The sequence below is a fragment of the Panthera leo genome, chromosome A2 (assembly GCF_018350215.1).
Source record: "Panthera leo isolate Ple1 chromosome A2, P.leo_Ple1_pat1.1, whole genome shotgun sequence".
Classification (NCBI taxonomy): domain Eukaryota; kingdom Metazoa; phylum Chordata; class Mammalia; order Carnivora; family Felidae; genus Panthera; species Panthera leo.
Window position 1 is genome coordinate 4,507,722 of NC_056680.1, and position 13,814 is coordinate 4,521,535.

Sequence of the window (13,814 nt, forward strand, 5' to 3'; positions counted from 1 at the left end):
CCTGCTTAAAATTCCCACCCACCCTCCCCCGTGCTTCTCCCCCACTTGTGTGTGGTTCTGCATGCTCCCTCTCAAAAAATAAATAAAATAAAATAAAATAAAATAAAATAAAATAAAATAAAATAAAATAAAATAAAATAAAATAAAATAAAATAAAATAAATAAAACAAAATAAAAATAGAATATAATATAAAATATAAAATAAAATATAAAATAAAATATAAAATAAAATATAATAAAATAAAATAAAATATAAAATAAAATAAAATAAATAAAATAAAATAAATAAAATAAAATAAATAAAATAAAATATAAAGAAATAAAATAAAAATTAAATTAAATTTAATTTAAAAAATAAAATAAAAAATAAAATAAAATAAATAAAATAAAATAAATAAAATAAAATATAAAAAAATAAAATAAAAATTAAATTAAATTAAATTTAAAAAATAAAATAAAATAAAAAATAAAATAAAATAAAATAAATAAAATAAAATAAATAAAACAAGATAAAAATAAATAAAACAAAATAAAAATAAATAAAAACCATTTTTAGCTCGTGGTCAGACAAAAACATGGAAGGTTGGACTGGACTCACAGTCTATAGTTTGCCAACCTCTGATGTTGACAGAGCATTTGACAGTGAGCCTGACACAGGCAGTTAACTATTCACTAAGCGGGCTATGTTAGCATCATTTCCATGATAAGCAACAGAAAACCCTTCTTATATACGTTTGAGTGACAAAGAGAAACTATTGGCACAAAAATGGAAAAGTCCAAAAAGGTCTCACTTCAGGCCTGGCTGGATCCAGGTGCCGAAACAACATCACAAGGAATTGGCATTATCCTTCCCTTACTGAGCTGTCCTTGGTGTTGGGGTCCTTCTGGAAGGGGCTTTTCCCATTTGGTGACAAGATGGCCGCCAACAGTCAAGGCTCACCCTAACCCTCAGGGACAGCAAAAGTCTTAGGTCTGACTCTCACTGGATCCCATTTCGAAGTGAATCGCTGTAGAGAATGGAATACACTGACTGGTCAGACCGGGTCACGTGCTCATCCTAGCGGTCCTGGCCCAAACCACAAGCGTGCACGATGGAGAAGAGTCCCCTACGGAAACAGCAGGGCTGGTTACCCGGAAGACGAGTCACGGGCAAACACCCGCACAGGTGTCCGTCACACAAGCATATTATCACTACTGCCGTGACAACCTCGGTCCGGACAGCTGAAAGATAAGACAGGCCTTGGGTGGGTGGGACAGGAGGCAGCCGGCATCCTTGGACGACAGAGCAAGTAGGGAGCATAGCCGGGGCGGGAGGAGGAGCTCCTGGAGAACGTGAGTGGCCGGGAGGAAAAGGGACGCAGTTCTCTTAAGGTCTGCCCAAGTTAGGGATGCCACCTAAGGACTTGGGTTTTTTGGGGGCACAGCCAGAAGCATGTCGCTGTCTTCCAAGCAAGACACATTGGAGGGCTTGGATCAGGGTACAGAGGACCAAGAAACTGGCAATGGATTAATACAGCGCTGTCCAAGTGTCCTGTGCACAGAACTCGGACATTTGCTGGGAATTTCAAGGAGGCGAGGGAACAGGAGCAGAGTGACGCTGGGTCTGTGGGCTAGAGAAGGGCAGGGTGGGAGTCCCGGCCCTGGGCAGAGGTCCTCCTCTGCTTCTGGGGTTTTCTAAGAGGGTGGTCATCTGTGCCAGCATCCGTCCCCTCTGATCCCCTCTGATCCTCGAGGGGGCGGGGCGTTTGTACTGTCTCTGTTGAAACCTCACCGAGCCATGCTTTGTTCCAGAAATCCTCATCACAGCCGGCGGTGAGAACGTGGCCCCTATTCCCATTGAGAACATGGTTAAAGAGAAGATTCCCATGATCAGTCATGCCATGTTAGTGGGAGAGAAGGCAAACTTTCTGAGCATCCTGCTGACACTGAAGGTAACGTGGGTTTGCTGTCCTGGGGGGGGGCTCTGCCCCAGGGTCCGGAGGGTGCGCCCCTGTGGGTCCGAGATCTGCTTCCTGGTCCGCAGGGTGGCCAGGAAGCGTGCGCGGTCACTGGGTGTGGTGACGAGGGTCTCCTGGGGCAGTGTAAGATGGACGGGATAACTGGAGAGCCACTGGACGAGCTAAGCTCGGAGGCCATCAACTTCTGCCGGAAACTGGGAAGCCACGTGTCCACCGTCTCTGAGATTTTGGAGCTGCGGGACCCCCTGGTCTACAAGGCCATCCAGGAGGGCATAGATGCCGTGAATGAGGAAGCCATCTCCAATGCACAGAGGATCCAGAAGTGGGCCATCCTGGAGAAGGACTTTTCTGTCCCCAGTGGGGAGCTGGGTGAGCAGTCTGGACAGCAGGTGGTCTTTGGCACTTGGAGGCTGGTCCCTGGCTAGTGTCCAGGACTACATGGGCTCTAAGGAAATGTGCCCTTTTCTGGGGGTCAGAGGGTCCACCTCCAGCTCACTGGTGTCCCAGATCCTCCCCCTCCCCCCCCCCCCTACACACAAGGTCCCTTCTACCCAGGGCAGCATGTCTCTCACTCTAGGAATAAAAGCCAAGTCATTATGACTCTGCATGACCCTTCTCCTATTGACCTCTCCCTTTTCACTTACCCTACCCCAACTGCGCAGGCCTCCCTGCTGTTCCCACAACTCCCCAGGCAAATTTTGCCTCAGGGCCTTTGCACCTGCTGTGCCCACTGCCTAGAATGCCCTTCCCCCTCAATTCTTTGGCTCCTTCTCATTGTCCAGGTCTCACCTACAGGTCTCACCTTACCGCACACTTCCTCAGAGAGGCCTCCTCTGGCCATCCTAGCTGACGTGACTCACTGACGCCCTTCATAGGGCACGCCTCCTACACTGCCGCCATCTTCTCCCTGTAACACATCATCATCTGGAGTTACCCCATGTATTGGCTGATTTTGGTCTGTCTGCCCCCTGCACCCTGCCCTCTCCAGGACGGGCGGAGGTCTTGCCTCCTACCAATGTCCTTTCTGGGGCTTGCTCTCAGCACTCAGCTGTAGTCTGATGGCATGGACAGCAAAGAGTTAGAGTGACGGCAAACACACAGCCTCCAACGACTTGGGTTCAAATCCTGTCCCTCGAGGGGGCACTTGTCCCTCCAAGCCTTGGTCCTTTCAACTACGAGTTGAAAATGCAGCCCTCATGGGGCTGCTCAGGACACGGCTGGGGAAGCCTGAACCCCACAGTGACCCAGAGCCTACGAGCAGCCTGGGCCGTGCATCAGACCACTCCCGAATTCATGCCTTGCCCCCGCCGGGCACATGCTGGGCCACCTCAGAGCTACCGGCCCTGAGACGGTTTCCTCACCTGGAAGATGAGGGGGGCGGTGCACCCCCTTTGCTGGGTTCGCCGTCCACATTAGGCACAGAGCTCAGCGTGCTGTGCACCTGCCAGCCCACAGAGTCCTCACTGCAGCCCAAGGCGAGGGAGAGTTCATCACTCCCCGCACTGAAGGTGGAGGGAACACACCCAGGAAGTCGATGGGAGAGCCAGCCCCCAACACGGGGACCCTGCTGCCCCCCCCCCCCCAGGACATGTGGGCTTTTATTTCATCCCCACATTGGAACTGGTTTCTCCTTTCTCGACAGGTCCGACGACAAAGGTTAGGAGACATTTTGTGGCCCAGAAATACAAAAGGCTAATTGAAAGCTTCTACTACTGACCTCTCTGGCGGAGCAGCTCTCGGCTGTCCCAAAGGTGAGACTGGCTTGGCTGGGCTGGGCCAATGGAGGTGGTCTCCCCTGTGTGGCAGGCGGGGCTGTGGGCGGGGCTGTGGGCGGGGCTGCAGAGGCCACACGCGCGCGCACACACGCACGGCTCCCAGGGGCCCTGGCTCTGGCCTCAACTCATGCTTTCTCTACCAGGGTCATGGCGAGCCGTGCACACTCCTTCTTGGCTGGCTGCCAAGGCTGTTAGCTGTTCCTCCTGCCTTTTCTACTCATCTCAGAGAAGGAGCGGAGCAATCTTCCCATCCAGGACCAGGTTTTGCTGTTAAAATGCTCAAATGTTTCATAGCTCATGTGGAGGAGGCCTTTTGTTAGGAACGTTCGTGGGGGGAGACTGCTACTTGCCAGGAGCCCAAGGAATGATGCATGTTGGCCCATCGCAGATGGTAAGGGATGGGGTCTTGAAAAACTCCCACCTACCAACCCCTGTCCTCTCCCCAAGTCTCATCCACGGGAGCTCCCATAACACCAAGGGTCCCTGATAGGTTTGTGGGAACCCAGCTAGATGCAAGAGCAGACGGACGGCACAACAAATTCTCAGTTGTCCTAAAAGCCACTGGTAAACTTTTCATGTTCAAATCATCGCCTGCTGATGCCCCCAGCCAGCTCACCTGTAGCAGCCTGCCGGGGCTTCTGCAGCCAAGAACCCTGCAAGGTACCGGCTGGGTTGGCTTGTTCTGAGGCTCATCTCGTCTCTGTGTCCACATTTCCCTTTTTCACAAGGACACTGGTCATCCTGGATCGGGGCCCACCCTAATGACCTCATTTTAGCTTGCTCACCTGTGTAAAGACTCTATCCTCAAATACAGTCACATTCTGAGGTCCTGGGGGGTTAGGGCTTCCACAGATGAATCAGGACGGGGCGGGGGATGGGGGGAGGCAGGCATAATTCGGCCCATCACACCTTTTCTTCATTGTTGACTGGCCTCACTCTTCCACACCTTCATCTGCCAAAGTCTCATGGGCGAGGCCAGCAGCTAAACAAATCATGTGTATCATTCCGCATCTTTTGCAAGACTTCCAATTGCACTTTGCAGTTGGGTGAAAGACCACCTGACACTGACATGGGGGTGGGAGATGGACCCTTTACACCTGTGCTGACCAAGATGGCAGCCATTCAAATTGAGACGTGCCATAAGTCCAAACATAGACTGGATTTGACAGCTGGGTATAAAATAGAGACTACAAAATACCTCATTAATATTTTAAAATATTGACTACATGTTGAAGTGATACTATTTTAGACATACTGGGTGACAAAAATATATTACTTCAGTTAGTTTCACCTATTACGTTTTTACATGTGGCTACCAGAAAAAAAATTAAAAAAAATTTTTTTTAATGTTTATTTTTAAGACACAGAGCATGAGTGGGGGAGGGGCAGAGAGAGAGAGAGAGAGACACAGAATCCAAAGCAGGCTCCAGGCTCTGAGCTTGTCAGCACTAGAGCCCGACGTGGGGCTCGAACTCATGAAGCATGAGATCATGACCTGAGCTGAAGTCGGATGCTTAACCGACTGAGCCACCAGGGTGCTCTGAAGATTTTTAATTACATAGGTGGCTTACATGATATTTCTCATGGACAGCACTGCTCTAGAGTTCACTGGAGAGGGATTCAATTGTTTTTCTAACTTATAAACTAATACATTCATTCAGGAATATTTTCATCCTATGGTAACTGTGGGATCTCAGAGAATGAACACACAGATTTCAAGTCTCTCCAGGTAATAACTTATCCTTCCTCTCCCTCCAGCTTCCAACAGGAAGATCCCTCTGAGTAGGGGCTTTTTCTCCTGTTTTTAAGAAGCCCAGATTCCCCATGGGTCAGTCTGTTGAAGAGGTGCCCCCTCAGGGACCTGCCATGCCTTTTGAAGGAATATATTGGATAATCATAGATCTCTGAATTCCTGTGAACCTTCAAGGCATGATCCCAGGGAAGCTTATGGGGAAGTCTATAAAAAACCTCTCGGGGCACCTGCGTGGCTCAGTTGGTTGAGTGTTCAATGTCAGCCCAGGCCGTGATCCTGTGCTTCATGGGTTCGAGCCCCACGTCAGGCTCTGTGCTGACAGCTCGGAGCCTGGAGCCTGCTTCGGATCCTGTGTCTCCCTCTCTCTCTGCCCCTCCCCCACTCTGTCTCTCTGTCTCCCCAAAATAAATAAACATTAAAAAAAATAAAAAAACAAAAAGAACTTCTCATCTTGTGGGTTCCAATTCGAGTTTTTTCTCCCCAGAGGGCTGAGGCATCAGAAAGAAAAACCTTCACAAGTCTATGGCCATACCACCCTGAACACGCTTGATCTCATCTGATCTCAGAAGCTGCGCAGGGTCAGGCCTGGTTAGTACTCGGATGGGAGGAAAGCCTTCGCACGTCTGAGGAAGTGGGTCCCCAAGCCAACTCATCTTCCTAGAAGCAACCTGGAAACTCTTCCAATAAGTTCCGATAATAAAGCATTTCAGCATCCCACGTCCTGATTTGGGGCCAGATTCAAACATTTTGTCCTTTGTTGAGAAGTTCAGACTCTGAAATCAGTTCTGAGTTCAAATTCTGACTAGCTATGTGAGTTCAACCTTCTGAGTCTGGAGGGGGTGGGGCTCTGTAATCCTCCCCCCCCCCCCACCGCCACTCACAGCGTGGCTGTGGAAGACTCACACCATCACAGGTAAAGGTACAGAGAGAACGCAAACGGAGTGCAGCATCTGATACCCGAAAGCCCTCGATACAGGTAAAGTGTTACCATCGAAGCACCCACAAGTCTCGGTTAACAGCTGATTCTTGATGAATGCCATCTCTGGGGATGAGTCTCGCTGTTATCATAAGGTCCAAAATAACAGAAACTTAAAGAAGAGAGAAGTTCAGGGGCACCTGGGAGGCTCAGTCAGTTAAACCTCTGACTCGGTTTCAGCTCTGGTCATGAGCTCACGGTTCATGAGTTCGAGCCCCGCATCGGGCTCTGAGCTGATGGTGTGGGGTCTGCTTGGTATCCTCTTTCTCCCTCTCTCTCTGCCCCTCTCACATACACACTTTCTCTCAAAATACATAAATAAAAACTTAAAAAAAAAGTTCATTCTTCTTTCATCCACAAGTCCATATACAGGCAGATCAAAGCTGACACAATGAATCCACAGTGTTGGTCCCTGAAAGACCAGTGGGGGAGGCACCTCCCAGGCCAAAGGAGGACAGCCTATTAGGACAGGAGGAAGAAAATTTCCAGTCTTTTAAGGTTCTAGATACCTACATGTGTCCCAGGGCCCCTTTTCTTTTTAAAATATAAAAGTATAGGGGCGCCTGGGTGGCTCAGTTGGTTAAGCATCTAACTTGGGCTCAGTCATAATCTCGCGGTTCGTGAGTTCGAGCCCCATGTCGGGCTCTGTGCTGACAACTCGGAGCCTGGAACCAGCTTTGGATTCTGCGTCTCCCTCTCTCCCTGCCCCTTCCCCGCTCATGCTCTGTCTCTCAAAAATGAATGAACATTAAATATATATCTCTATCTCTATCTATATATCTATATATATGTAAGTATAAATAGATCAGAAATGTATGAAGACATTCTCCTTGCAATAATAATAATAATAATAATAATAATAATGCATATAAGGGTAAAGTCATTTTTGGTGGGCTTCCTTACCCATCTGGTAGGTCTGTTTTTTTAATATGTAAGTGTAGTCAATCTTCCTCTTTTGAAGACTCTGTATTTGCAAGTTTGGCACTCACTAAAACTTACCTGTAACCCCCAAATCAATGCTCCCTGTACTTTTGTGGTCATCTGTGGACATGCACAGAGCAGTGAAAAGTCTGAAGTGCCCAACATTCACATTCTCAGCTGAGGTCAAACACAGTACTGCCTTGGCTTCTCGCTTGAGCTCACAATGTAAATGCACATCCTTCTGGGGGTCTGTTTAGCACCATGTTTTTGCATGTTTGTTGGGTGATTTCACTGTCGAAAGTGGCCCCCAAGTCTAGTGTTGAAACTCTGCCTAGTGTTCCTGAGTGCAAGAAGGCTATGATGAGCCCAGGGAGAGAAAATATAGGTGTCAGATAAACTTCATTCACACATGAATTCTAGCGCTGTTGGCCATGAGTTCAATGCAAATGGATCAATAATGTGTATTAACTAAGGTGTCCCTGAACAGAAAACACAAATAAACAAGGTCAGGTAGCAATCAGTTCATAAAAATGTTGTGACAGAGGCTGTCAGGAACCTGATTCTGTATTTCTCCTAAGAGCAATGGTTCAATATTTGCTAATCCAGTATTCACAGCACCTGTATAAACGTAACTACCACAAATAACAAGAATCGACTACATATAAATATATATGTCACTATAGAAAAAAGATATGTGTGTGTGATAGAGATGGGAGAATTCATATTTACATATAAAAATATGTAAGAGAGACATTTTCTCTTCCGGGCAGGGGACAGTTAGCAGGGTGGTTGAGAATGTGAGCAGGGGGCAGGGTGGCAGCTACAGGGAGGAGCAGGGGGCAGGCTTAGAGGCCAAGGGTGTGGAACCGAGGGGAACACAGACATGGCAGGCTGAGGAGAGGAACAGTGTGGTCAGGAGGCTGGATACACTGAACAAATAAGTAAATAGATTTTTAAAAAGTGGAAGCCAAGTTTCTCGTTGCCAGAGAAGAAACGTAGGAAAAGGCTAGAATGAGGAGGTATTATATTTGAATTGGAGGTTATGCACAACTCATAGTTTTATAATACATACACACGGATACAGAACTATAGACGTGTGTTATATGTATCTACTAGGTCTGTAAGTACACACTCACGTAGTTTTGTGTACATACATGCACATACATACATACATACATACGTGTTTTCTATCTCCGTCTGCTCCAAGGGCCCAGCAGCAGTTAGCACACTGAATGCCCAGATCTTGGCTTCTAAATCCCATCTACTGCTAAAAGGAACCAGGGATGTTTGGGGAAATGTCTGACTCCAGGGCCAAGAAAGAGCCTGGAACTTCTTGTGCCAGAAAGTAAAATGCTAAAACAAAATGAAACAAAACACAAAAGGTGGGGCCTGGCAAAGGGCCAGAGGAACCAGGCTGAAGGACGTTCCGCTGGCCACGTCAGGGGCAATTTGAGTATCAAAACAAATAATGACAATAACAGAGTATACCCCACAGAATAACTGGTTATAACTATTGTAACACAAAGTCCCTAATAACACAGAAGGAATAGTGGGACTGGAAAATCTCCATCTGGCAATCAGTATGCAGGTGGATGGACAAACAGGGGTCATCACCGGGTACCAAGGTCAGTGGCTGGAGGTTTGATAATGGGGAAGATGGTATAATCTCATAATACCTCCCCACAAAATTCCGATCAATTACAGAAGGAGGAAAGATAAATTTAAGGTGGGGAGCCTGACAGACACCAACTTGACCAGGTGGTCAAGGTTTATGTCACCTCCTGATGACCGCGCAAAAAGGAACATAGCGTGCTTTCTGTCCCATTCCTTCCAAGAAAGCTGTTGCGAGTTGGAGGGACCGGGTCTGAGCATGACCACAAGGTGACAATAGCTTTATGTGGGCAACACTTTGGTTCCAGTGCAGGGAAAGTCCCTCACAGCATGAGAGTTTCCAGAGGCTACCGCCCAGGACCAGAGGAGGGCAAGGGGCCACCCTCACACCCCAGGAGAAAGAGGGCTTATCTGTCTGGGTGATATTGCTCAGCAGCTGGGCAGGGAGTTTTGGGGTCCGACGGCTCCAAAGGGCACAGTGGCCTGGGGTCTCTTATAGCTCTGGAGTTTATCTTTTATATGGCACATGTTGCATAAAGTTTCAAGGGATATACAAAGCAAGCAGGCTCTAAATGGCTAAAAATATGCTTATTTAAGGTATATTTTTATTTTTTTTAATGTTTATTTATTTTGAGAGAGAGAGAGAGAGAGAGAGAATGAGAATGAGCACGGGAGGGGCAGAGACAGAGAGGGAGAGAGAGAGAATCCCAAGCAGGCTCTACGCAGTCAGAGCAGAGCCCGACACGGGGCTCAAACTCACCAACCGTGAGATCATGACCTGAGCTGATACCAAGTCAGATGCTTCATCAACTGAGCCTCCCAGGTGCCCCTAAGGTGTATTTTAAACAACTGGCTGTGTAGGAAATTGAGTTTGCTACTGTCTTTCCCTTCTGATGGTGCATAATGATCAATATAATTTAACGTACCCTTGGGACCTAGAAAATCGTCTGTTCCAAGTCAAAGAAAAAAGTTGGGGTTTTGAGCTGCAGGTCCCAAACTGCTGTGAGGAAGTGAACCACACAGGCCAGTTACATGGGGCCCCTCTGTGGCTCCTTTAAGTGCCAGAGGCGTGGCCCCAGTCTGGTCAAGAGGAAACAGCAGGCGAACCCAAGATGGGGCTCACTCTATAGAAGGTAAGGCCCGTGTTCTTCAAGCCGGGCCAGGGATGAGAGACAGAGAGGGCGTGAAGGAGACCGAAGGAGTCTGAGGAGACATGACAGCTAAGGGCACATGACCCTGGACCAGAAAGGGGGGCCGTACCGGATCACGTAAGAAAATAAGAATGGGATGCGAGGAATGGATGGGCAGGCGGACATGGTGATGTGCTGATGTGGAGGCTTGTGTGCTGCTTGTGCAGGACAGCGTCCTTGTCTGGAGAAGATACACACTCGGAATAGTTGTGCGAAACACCTGCAGGTTTCTCGGAAAAAGACTAACGGACAATCTGGTGGGGGCGGGGGGCGGGCAGTGGGTGACGGAGGAAATGCATCTGCACAGAGGATGGAGAGGTCTTTGCAGAGTGTTTTGGAAACTTTCCCGGAACTTAGTATGGCCTCAAAATAAGTTATTTAAAGGGCATGTTAAAAAAGACATAAACTTGATTTTTCTCCCACTTAAAAAAAATACGCTAGGGCCCGTCTGGGTGGCTCAGTCAGTCAAGCGTCCGACTTCGGCTCAGGTCGTGATCTCACGGTTCGTGGGTTCAAGCCCCACGTCGGGCTCTAGGCTGATGGCTCGGAGCCCGGAGCCTGCTTCGGATTCTGTGTCTCCCTCTCTCTCTGCCCCTCCCCCGCCTGTGCTCGGTCTCTCTCCTTCTGGCATCTCAACTGTAGTCACCAAGGCCGGCACTGAGTTCAGCTTTCAGTTCACCAACCCCACTTACAACCAGAACAACCCCCAGCTGCTTGAGCCAGTCTAATATAGCTGCCACCTCTACTCCGCACACCTATCTGGGTAAACTCATTTCTCCTTTCCCGGTGTAGCACCCTCGGAATCCAACCCCACATGTAGGACCCAGATCGTCTGCCCGTTTCTACATTACCCAAATCTTATAGGTCGTTTGCAATTTTTCATCCCAAGGCTTGGCACTGTAAGTGGCCTCCTGAAGTAATTTTGAGACTTCACTCCCTTTTCGGTGTGGAGGCAAGGAGGGAGCCAGCGTGCAAACTGGCTTCTATTGCAAGGTTACTGCCTCTCTAGATGGCAGGAAGGGGCTGCCTTTTGTTTCTTCCTTCCTGGCAAGGGAGCCTGAGTGGGATTCTAAAGTTCAGTCACTTTTTAGGGGCGCCTGGGTGGCACAGTCGGTTAAGCGTCCGACTTCAGCCAGGTCACGATCTCGCGGCCCGTGAGTTCGAGCCCCGCGTCAGGCTCTGGGGCTGATGGCTCGGAGCCTGGAGCCTGTTTCCGATTCTGTGTCTCCCTCTCTCTCTGCCCCTCCCCCGTTCATGCTCTGTCTCTCTCTGTCCCAAAAATAAATAAATAAAAAAAAAAAAAAAAAAAAAAAAAAAAAAAAACGTTAAAAAAAAAAAAATTAAAGTTCAGTCACTTTTTTTATCTTTTAAAAATCAAAATCATACAGTCTTCTTCCCAAATGACACCATTCCAAATATTTCCATTCTCAGGGTCCCTCTAACTCAGCAAATGCCCTGACTTTCACACAAAGACCTGGTGAGAATTCATGCCACGCTATAATTCAGCAACCTGAAGCTAGAAGAGGTAAGAAATCACCGAAAACATCCACAGCACTGATTCTCTGAAAACTGCTTTGAGATACGAATTTGAACTCAGAGCCTGTCATTTTCTTAAGCCCTCCCATGCTGTCACAAATAGCCTGCAGGCTCAGAGTCCGTGTAATCCTTATGTCCCCCATGATGACTTCCTTGTCCTGTCCCTCCATCCACCAGATCCTTGCCTTTAATATGAGAACCAAGATACAGGACTTTTGTCTTAACAGCTTACCACAAAGCTACTGACCGAAACTGTGGTATGAGATCAATAAGACAGACAGTCCTGAAATGCAAGCTCACACTTATGGTCAACTAATCCTTAATAAAGGTGCCAAGGTGACTCAATGGGAAAAGGGCAGTCTTTTCAACAAATAATGATGGAATATGCCAAAAACAAACAAAACACTTCGGAGAACTTACACCATCACCTCACACTACACACGAAAACGAAATCAAAATGTATCGCACACCTAAATGGAAAAGCCAAAACTACAAAACATTAGGGGGGATAAATGTGCCCTTGGATTAGTTTCTGAGATATGATTTCTTAGATATGACACCGAAGCACAAACCACAAATTAAAAGAAATGACAAAAACGGACCTCACCAAAATCAAAAACTCTTGTCCTTCAAAAGATACTGGCAAATAAACGTCAACTCTGCAGGTAAAAAGACAAATGTATTTAAGAATCATGTATCTGCTAGGGGTATCTGGCTCTGTCAGTTAAGTGTCTAACTTTTGATTTCGGCTCAGGTCATGATCTCACACTCATGAGATCAAGCCCCATGTCAGGCTCCACATTGGGCACAAAGCCTGCTTAGGATTCTCTCTTCCTCTCTTTCTGCCCCTCCCCTGCTCTCTCTCTCAAAAAAAAAAATTAAAAAAAAAAGAATCATGTATCGGTTTAAGGACTTGTGGCCAGAATACGTAAAGAACACTTACAACTCAACAATAAAAAAGCAAATGACTCAATTTACGGATTTGATGGAACATTTCTGTAAAGACAGACAGGTGGCCACTAAACATGTGAAAAGATGCCCAATGTCATTAATCATCAAGGACGTGCCAGTGGGAAGTACAATGTCACAGCACTTTACGCCCACCCACCCAATGCCAAGTGTTGGCAACCACGTGCAGAAACCAGAACCCGTTTCTGCTGGTGGGAATGCAAAATGGCACCGCAACTTTGGAAAGCAAGTTTAGAAGTCTCCTCCAACGTTAAACAAAGAGTTACTATGTGACCCACCAATTCAGCTCCCACGTATATACGATGCCAAGGAGAGATAACGCAAAAATTTGGATACCAATGTTCATAGCGGCATTATGCATAAGCACCAAACGCTGGGAGAAAATCCGAATGTCCGTCAACCAATGAGTCACTACACAAAACATAGTACGTCCAAATAATGGAATGCCACTCAACCATAAAAATGCTCGAACAACCAACACGTGCAGATGAACTTACGCTACGTGGAAAAGGCCGGACGCGAGAGACCACACGATGCATTACTCTGCTTATAGGACATTTCTAATAAAGGCAAAGCTATGGAGACAGAGAGCAGATCAGCAGTTGCCCGAGGCTGGGATGAGGTCTTTTCAGGGTGATGGAAGCAGCCAAAAATTAGAATATGGTGATGGCTTCACAATCGCATGGCTTTATTAAAAATTGTTGCACTGGGTGGATTTATGGGTGGATTTTATGGTTTGTAAATTACAGCTCAAAAAAGCTGGGGGGTGGGAATCGCTCATAAGGCTGGAGGAGGATGTGCAGGAACGACCCCTAGGCCCCCCGTCGAGAAGGCTCCATCACCTCTACAGCAGCTGACGGTGGAATCACACTGCCCCCGCTGTGATCAGGAACATTGTTCGTACCCAAGAAGCTGCTGATTCGGGAGACTGCTGGCCAAAGCAGGAAGCTGGGGCTCCCACTGCTGGCCCCAGAACCATGTGGCTTCAGCCAGAAACCACCTTGGCTCTCCCCCTCACCTGACTCACCTCCAAATCAATCAAGATTTGGAACTTCAGCAGCCACCCCCAGCAACCTTTCTGTCTCTATGAATCTGACTTCAGTACCTCACAGGACCAGAATCCTA

At 47.5% G+C, this 13,814-nt stretch overlaps 1 protein-coding gene across 7 annotated transcripts in view; it reads left to right on the forward strand.

The window, feature by feature from the left end:
* The window catches only part of LOC122213827 (long-chain-fatty-acid--CoA ligase ACSBG2-like), a 34,465-nt gene extending 28,254 nt beyond the window's left edge, over positions 1 to 6,211 (forward strand). For 3 of the 7 annotated variants that reach the window (XM_042928155.1, XM_042928151.1, XM_042928153.1), the window contains 5 exons: positions 1,792 to 1,931; positions 2,081 to 2,327; positions 3,601 to 3,709; positions 3,877 to 4,124; positions 5,971 to 6,211. In XM_042928155.1, the coding sequence (XP_042784089.1) occupies positions 1,792 to 1,931; positions 2,081 to 2,327; positions 3,601 to 3,674 (461 nt within the window). In that variant the 3' untranslated portion in view covers positions 3,675 to 3,709; positions 3,877 to 4,124; positions 5,971 to 6,211. Of the gene's footprint in view, positions 1 to 1,791; positions 1,932 to 2,022; positions 2,328 to 3,600; positions 3,710 to 3,876; positions 4,125 to 5,394; positions 5,463 to 5,970 lie in introns of those variants that run through there. The other 4 variants (XM_042928152.1, XM_042928154.1, XM_042928156.1 and 1 more) reach the window with 4 other exon arrangements.
* Positions 6,212 to 13,814: the final 7,603 nt, after the last annotated feature.